The following is an 8,682-nucleotide window of genomic DNA, read 5'->3' on the forward strand; positions in this document are numbered from 1 at the left end:
TTTTTCATGCAGGCATTTAATACTATGGGCTTTCCTCTTAGCACTGTTTTTGCTGTATCCCAGAGGTTTTGATAGGCTATGTCACTATTATTATTCAGTTCAAATAATCTGTAAATGTCCATCTTGATTTTATTGTTGACCCAGTGATCATTAAGGAACAGACTATTTAATTTCCACGTATCTGCACGGTTTTGAGGTTCCTTTTGGAGTTGATTTCTTTCTTTCTTTTTGAGACGGAGTTTCACTCTGTCACCCAGGCTGGAGTGCAGTGGCGGGATCTCGGCTCTCTGCAACCTCTGCCTTCCTGGTCAAGAGATCGAGACCATCCTGGCCAACATGGCAAAACCCTGTCTCTATTGAAAATATAAAAATTAGCTGGGTGTGGTGGTGTGTGCCAGTTGCCCCAGCTACTGGGGAGGCCGAAGCATGATAAGTGCTTGAATCCAGGAGGCAGAGGTTGCGGTGAGCCAAGATTGTACCACTGCACTCCAGCCTGGGTGACAGAGTGAAACTCTGTCTCAACAACAGCAATGACAACAAAATATTATGTAAGTGGGTTTTTACCTTTCTCTGGTACCTCCTTGAGTAGCTTAATAATTAACCTCTGACTTCTTTTTCTGGCACTTCAGATTTCTTCTTGTTTGGGATCCATTGCTGGTGAGCTAGTATGATCTTTTGGGATGTTAAAGAACCTTGCTTTGTCATATTACCAGAATTGTTTTACTGGTTCCCTCTCATTTGGGTAGACAATGACAGAGGAAAGATCTGGGGATCAAGGGCTGCTGTTCATCTTCTTTTGTCCCACAACCCTGTGATCCCTTTATGTGGTGCTCACCCCTTTCCCTAGGGATGGGGCTTCCTGAGAGATGGACTGCAGTGATTGTTACTGCTCTTATGGGTCTTGCCATCCAGCGGAGCTACTGGCCTCCGGGCTGGTACTGGGAACGGTCTGCAAAGAGTCCTGTGATGTGATCCGTCTTCAGGCCTCTCAGCTGTGTATACCATCAATTGCTCTGGTGAAGGTAGTGGGGGAGTGAAATGGACTCTCTGATGGTCCTTGGTTATGGTTTTGTTTAGTGCACTGGTTTTCTTTAATGCTGATTGTGCTAGCAGTCAAGTTGTCACATGGACAGACTCAGGAGCTCTGGTTATCCAGGATGCTACAGGCAGTGTTATTAGCTGTTGTTTCCTCCTTTCTTGGAGCAGGGTTGTTCTGAATTGCTGTAATGGCTTGAGTTGGTTGGCCTCCAGCCAGGAGGAGTCACTTTCAAGAGAGCAGCAGTTGCAGCAGCATAGGGGGCATACAAACTTGTTCTAAGGTTGCCTGGATAAGTATTCCAGTTTTTCAGGTGATAGGCAGGACTGTAGAGATTCTAAGAGATTATATCTTTTATCTTCTGTTACGAGGGTGGGTAGAGAAGACCATCATGGGATCAGGGTTAGTTGTGTCCAAGCTCAGACTCCTTGGGCTTGGATTGCTGCAGCCACTGTGGGAGATGTTAGTGTGGTTCTCAGGCTAATGGGGTTATGTTCTCAGGAAAATTATGGCTGTCTCTGCTGTGTCATACAGGTTGCCAGGGACGTGGGGGAAAGCTGGCAGTGACAGGCCTCACCCAGCTGCCAGGCAGCCAGCAAGGCCAGTCTCAATCCCATTGTGCTCTACCAACAGCACTGAGATTATATCCAGGCAGCTCTTGCCCCAGGCTAGAAGCCTCCCTGGCTCTGCCTACAGCTGCTTCTGTGCTTGTATCTGTACTTTTCATTCTCCTTGCACACCACCCCCTTCCCAGGTTTCTGCCCAAGAATATTTGCACTCAGTCAAAATTATTACAAAGTTCAGCTGGAAGTTTCTTTCTCTTTGTGGCCCTTTACCAATTCTATTGGCAGCCCTCCCTATCATCATTTTTTACTATTTATCATTGCCATTATTTGTTTTCATTAAGACCTATCTGAAAAAGAGACCTTGATAATCTAATAACACCACTAAGGAGATACCAAACGTACTTAAAATATACTCTGTCCTTTTAAGAAATAGAAGTACTTCAAAAGGTAGACTAGCATAAATGTTTATACAGCACATAAATAATACATGCCAATATTATAATTTTGTAGCATAGTACTGTACATATTAAAATTTATTATCAATATGACCTAATTTGCTGATATGACCTAATTTGAAGCGCTGTACCGTTTTCCTGTCTGCCTACAACAGTGTGTAGGAAATGAGGCAAAGAAAAGATTATAGCAGAGAAAGAAATATTTTATCCTGAAGATGTATAAAATTCGGATAGATAGAGACCCATTTGTCTGGAAGGCTTTAGGCATATAACTCTGCCTAGAGCAAAGGAAGAGGAAAGATGACCCCCAGAGGTCCTTTCTAGGCCCAGTGCCTAGAAATTCTCTAACCACAATTAGTGAACAGTGTTAAAAATAGAATAGGGAAAGTATTCATTTCCTCAGTTTGTCAAGAACAAGATTTCATACTTCATACATTTATGTATTTATTATAGAATTATAGCCTTTTAAAAATTAAACACCATGAATAATGAGGAATTCATTTTACTGTAAGTAATGATTAAGTATATGCCCTTAAAATAGCATATCCTATAAATAGCTGCATATTTACACAAACCTATTTACTTGAAAATTCATTATTTTCTTTGAATTTTTCCTTCTTATTCTTATCAAGATATTAAAAATAAAACATCGTCAGGTAGTTTTAAATTATCTTTGGGCCAGGCACGGTGGCTCAAGCCTGTAATCCCAGCACTTTGGGAGGCCGAGGCGAGTGGATCACGAGGTCAAGAGATCGAGACCATCCTGGTCAACACGGTGAAACCCTGTCTCTACTAAAGATACAAAAAATCAGCTGGGCCTTGACCCTGGGCTCAAGTGATCCTTCCAGCTCAGCCTCTCAAGTAGCTGGGACTACAGGAACGTGCCACCATGCCCAACTAATGTTTAATTTTTTTTTTTTTGAGACAGAGTTTCACTTTTGTCGCCTAGGCTGGAGTGCAGTGGTACCATCTCAGCTCACTGTAACCTGTGCCTCCTGGGATCAAGTAATTCTCCTTCCTCGGCCTCCTGAGTAGCTGGGATTATATCCATACACCATCGTGCCTAGCTAATGTTTATATTTTTATTAGAGATGGAGTTTCACCACACTGGCCAGGCTGATCTTGAATTCCTGACCACAAGTGATCCGCCCGCCTTGGCCTCCCAAAGTGCTGGCACTACAGGCATCAGCCACTACACCCAGCTAATTTTTCTATTTTTTATTAGAGATGGGGTCTCACCATGTTGGCCAGGCTGGTCCTGAACTCCTGGCCTCAAGTAATCCTCCCACCTCAACCTCTCAAACTGTTGGCATTACGGGTGTGAGCCACTGTGCCTGGCCAAATATTATAATTGATGAATTTTATTTTATTTCATTTATTTTTTAATTTTTGAGACAGCGTCTCACTCATTCTGTTGTCCAGGCTGCAGTGCAGTGGCATGATCACAGTTCACTGCAACTTCTGCCTCCTGGGTTCAAGTGATTCTCCCAACTCGGCCTCCCGAGTAGTGGGACCACAGACATGTGCCACCACACTCAGCTAATTTTTGCATTTTTAGTAGAGATGGGTTTTTGCCATGTTGCCCAGGCTGGTCTCAAATGCCTGGGCTTGAACAATCTGTCTCAGTCTCCCAAAGCACTGGGATTACAGGTGTGAGCTACCACACCCAGCAAGATTTTTTATGATTACATTTTATCTTCACTATTGGCTTATAAGCTGACCGAAGAAATTTTGTTTATCTCTGATACTGTGTTTTCTATTTCTAGCATTTCCATTTTACTCTCATAATTTTCATACTATTTCTAAAATTCTGCATCTTTTCAAACATGTTGTTTATCTTTTCTATTTGATTCTTTAACATATTGTTCATAGCTATTTTAAATCCCTTGTCTAAGAGTTCTACAACTGTAATCCCAGTACTTTGGGAGGCTGAGGCAAAAGGATCCCTAGAGCCCAGGTGTTCAAAACTGCAGTGAGCTGTGATTGTGCCGCTGCACTCTAGCCTAGGTGACAGAGCAAGACCCTGTCTCTCAAAAAAAATGTTTTTAAGCTTTGTTCCCATACACTGGAGGATGTAAGGTAAGCAATAAAAAGGAAAAAGTAATAACATATACAACAACTCGAATCAATCTCAAAAGCTTTATACTAAGTGAAAGAAGCCAGACACAAAGCTACATGCTATTCTTCCACTTCTGTGACATTCTGGAAAGTGTAAAACGACAGTGACAGAAAGCAGATCTGTGATTGCCAAGGTATAGAGATACGTGGAGGGGAAATGCTACAAAGTGACATGAGGGGAACTTTTTGGCATGACAGAAAATATCTGTATCTTCATGGCAGTGGTGGTTACCTAACTACGTGCATTTGTCAAGCCTCATCCAATCACTTCTATTCTATTCTACAGACAGAGTCTTGCTCTGTTGCAAAGCTGGAGTACAGAGGCACGATCATAGCTCATTGTAGCCCTGATCTGCTGAGCTAAAGGATGCTCCCTCCTCAGCTTCCCAAGTAACTAGGACTACAGGCACGCTACCACCTCTGGCCCAACCATACATTTTAAAAGGGTAAGTTTCATTTCATGTAAATAGACCTCAATAATCCTCAACTTAAAAAATTATGTTACAAAAAAAGTCTCAGAATTAAGCAGGGTGACACTCCTCAGTATTTACAGGTTTACTATGGTGGTCAAAACAACAACTACCACAAACATATGATCAGTTTACTTGACAGTTACACTAAGACTTAAATTCTAAAATCCTATATATTTTCACTTTTAGACAAACAGAATGTGAGCACAATTACCTCTGTAGGGTACTGAACACAGAATATCATTGGAAGATGACTGACAAATAAAAAAAGATTATTTGCAGTAATAATATAGTAAAACCATGGGAATGCTAATAATAAAGATAAATGTAGGCCAGGTGCGGTGGCTCACACCTGTAATCCCAGCACTTTCAGAGGCCGAGGTGGGTGGATCACTTGAGGTTAGGAGCTCAAGACCAGCCTGGCCAACATGGTGGAACCTGGCTCTATTACAAGTATTAAAAAAATTTGCCAGGTGTGGAGGCATGTGTCTGTAATCTCAGCTACTTGGGAGGCTGAGGCAGGAGAACTGCTTGAACCCAGGAGGCGGAGGTTGCAGTGAGCTGAGATTGAGCCACTGCACTCCAGCCTGGGTGACAGAGCAAGACTCTTTAAAAAAAAAAAAAAAAAAAAAATGAATATATATACATAAGTCCTTTAAATGAGAAAGTATAAAGTATATTATTCTCTTTCATCAAAATACACCTGTATATTGGAAAAGATGAATATATGGTTAGATATAGCATTACTGGTTACTTTGAATAGTCTGAATTTTTCCATAATAGTTAAACAGGCTAGGCATCGTGGCATGTGCCTGCAGTCCCAGCTATTTGGGAGGCTGAGGCAGGAAAATCACTTGAACCCGGGAGGCAGAGTTTGCAGTAAGCCAAGATCATGCCAGTGCACTCCAGCCAGGGTGACAAAGTGAGACGCCTGACTCAAAAAAGAAAAAAGAATTAAATAATGGCAAAGAAATTTTGCAAATACACAAATAACCTGCTTAATTAAAAACAGTAACATATATTGAATAATTTGTATGAAGACAAATACATGATGACCCAGCAAAGAGTACCTTGGCAATAGCAGTTTGTTTAAACATGCGAGTTATCAACCCCATGACTGTCTCCATGGCACTTGAATTTGGAGTTCTCATTAATTTTTTCCACTCTTCAAAGCTGGTATTCAATTCCTATGTGGGAAAAAATAACATTGTTTAGGAATATAACACAATGAACAGAACAAATTAATGCAATCATGAATCATGTCCTACTTTTTTTCCTTTTCTCTATAGAAAGATATAAAAAGGAAATTCCCAAAGATTCCAACATATTCATTTAAAAACATCAATTCAGAGGTAGGTCAGTCACATTTTCATGCCAATTATAGAAACCAGTGATAAGCTGTGAATGAAAACAAAGCCTTTTGCTAATAGCATAAATCAAACAATTATAACTTTTTAAGAAGATACATTCTATAAAGTGAAGATAAGAACCATACGAAAGAAGAGTAGTAAAAATGTATATGGCAACTAAGTACTTTATAAAAAGATATGGTTTGATTTAAAGATGGGGCATATTAAATAAAATTAATATTAAGTAAAAATATAATATAATCATATGTTGATTCCATTTTATTTTTCTTTCGAATGCTAAAATAATAGATAAGAAAATCAGAGGCCGGGCATGGTGGCTCATGTCTGTAATCCCCGCATTTTGGGAGGCCCAGGGCAGCGGATCATGAGGTCAGGAGTTCGAGATCAGTCTGACCAATATAGTGAAATCCCGTCTCTACTAAAAATAAAAAAAAAATTAGTTGGGTGTGGTAGTGTGCGCCTATATGCCAGCTACTCGGGAGGCTGAGGCAGGAAAATCACGTGAACTCGGGAGGCAGAGGTTGCAGTGAGCTGAGATTGTGCCACTGCACTCCAGGCCGGGCAACAGTGTGAGATTCCATCTCAAAAAAAAAAAAAAAAAAAAAAAAGATTGTTATTTTAGAAGTAACATATTGCTCAATGTTTATAAAATGCTTACTTTAAGCATTCAGGATAACAATGAAAAACTCTGTTAATAAAGTTATTTTAAGATTTGCAGAAATTTCAGAGAATATATAAGCACTGGATTTCCCAAAAGTAAACATGGATAAGAATTAGGTAAGGATTAGTAAATTGGTTTTCTGATATACTGAATTTCACGTCTTATAACATGATCACAGAGCTTTAGAATTTCAAGAATAGATCGGGGGAAGATGGCTGACTAGGAACAGCTCAGGATTGCAGCTCCCAGTGAAAGTGCAGAGGGTGAGTGGACGCTGCATTTCCAGACGGATTTTTATTGCCCACAGACCAGGAGATTCCCAGGCGGAGGATCCCTACTAGTCACCAGCGCAAATGTTTTGGCCTGCGGGGCTGCTTTGCCCACGCCCTGGTGTGGCGGCTCTCCGTACAAAAGACACTGCTCCGGGTGCCCTCTTAGCTGGCGATTGAAGCCCGGAGACAGCAGAGTCACCCATTCATCTGAAACAGCGAGCCAGGCCAGGAGCTTCCTAGGCAAAAAACCCACCAGGAATCTCAGCGCTGCTGTTTCAGCCGGCTCAGTGAGTCGCGGCATGGGAGATCCTGGTGCCTTTTGAACAGGTGGCTGGAACACATAGGAGAGAGTAAACCATTCAACGAAAAAAAAAAAAAATACTCTGAGTCAGGGAGCCAGGTGATCAGGCTTGGCTGGTCCCCAGCCCCCCGACCCCCCCAAAAAAAACCAGTAATTGAAAACGCTCTGGGTTGAGAGTTTCACAGCAAGCACAGCTGAACCCGGGATGGTCCGGCTCTGTGGCGGAGGGGCGTTCACCATTACTGAGACACTCCACCACTACGGAGTGAGTCTGACCAGAGCTGAGGCAGCCCCCCGTTGCTGAGGCAGCCCGCCATTGCCGAGGCAACCTGCCACTACAGAGAGAGTGTGCCATAACAGAGGCGGGCCACCATTGCCAAGGCAGTTCTAACTACACCCATATAAACAGGACTGCAGGGAAGATCACACGGCAGCTGGGTGGAGACCACAGCAGCTCAGTAAAGCCTCTCCAGCCAGACGGTGACTAGGCTGCCTCCTTGCTGGTCAGGGCAGCCCTGAAAGAAAAAAAAAAAGGCAGCAGCACAAGGGAAACTAATAAATAAAGCCCTAACTCCCTGGGACAGAGCACCTGAGGAAAAAAAAAAAAAAAAAAAAAAAAAAAAAAAAGGGAGTTTATGAGTTCTGCTGCAGCAGACCTAAACGTACTGCCCAGCAACTCTGAATGAACAATGGAGCTCACAGCTCAGGACTTTAGCTTCAATAAAGGACAGACTGTCTCCTCAAGCAGCTCCCTGACCCCTGTATATCCAAAGAGTCACCTCATACAGAAGATAACAGACTGACATTTGGCAGGCATCCTTCTGGGACAAAGATAGCAGAAGAAGAAACTGGTAGCAACCCTTATTGGTCTGCAGCTGCTGCAGGTGATCCCCTGGCAAGCAAGGCCTGGAGTGGACCTCAGCAGTCCTACAGCAGAAGGGCCAGACTGTTAGAAGGAAAGCTAAGAAAAAGAAGTAAATTCAGCATCCACAAACTGGAAGTTCACTCAGAGACCCAATCTGAAAGTCAGTAACTACAAAGACAACAGGTGGATAAACCCATAAAGATGGGAAGAAACCAGCGCAGAAAAGATGAAAACAACCGAAACCAGAACACCTCTCCTCCTAAAAGGGATCACAACTCCTCACCAGCAAGGGAACAAGGCTGGATGGAGAAGGAGTGTGATGAAATGACAGAATCAGGCTTCAGAAGGTGGGTAATAAGAAACTACAGTGAGCTAAAAGAACATATTCTAACCCAATGCAAAGAAACTAAGAACCTTGAAAAAAGATTTGACGAAATGCTAATGAGAATGGACAACACAGAGAGGAATATAAGTGAATTGATGGAGCTGAAAAACACAACACGAGAACTTTGCGAAGCATGCACAAGTTTCAACAGCCAAATTGACCAAGCGGAAGAAAGGATATCAG

At 42.3% G+C, this 8,682-nt stretch overlaps 1 protein-coding gene across 5 annotated transcripts in view; it reads right to left on the bottom strand.

The window, feature by feature from the left end:
- ZRANB3 (zinc finger RANBP2-type containing 3) overlaps positions 1-8,682 on the bottom strand; it is a 277,334-nt gene that overhangs the window by 97,291 nt on the left and 171,361 nt on the right. For all 5 annotated transcript variants that reach the window (XM_017536065.1, XM_017536061.1, XM_017536060.2 and 2 more), the window contains exon 8: positions 5,716-5,832. In XM_017536065.1, coding sequence (XP_017391554.1) covers positions 5,716-5,832 — 117 coding nt within the window. The remainder of the gene's footprint in view (positions 1-5,715; positions 5,833-8,682) is intronic.

This window comes from Cebus imitator, unplaced genomic scaffold (genome assembly GCF_001604975.1).
Source record: "Cebus imitator isolate Cc_AM_T3 unplaced genomic scaffold, Cebus_imitator-1.0 Scaffold95, whole genome shotgun sequence".
In the NCBI taxonomy this organism is placed as follows: domain Eukaryota; kingdom Metazoa; phylum Chordata; class Mammalia; order Primates; family Cebidae; genus Cebus; species Cebus imitator.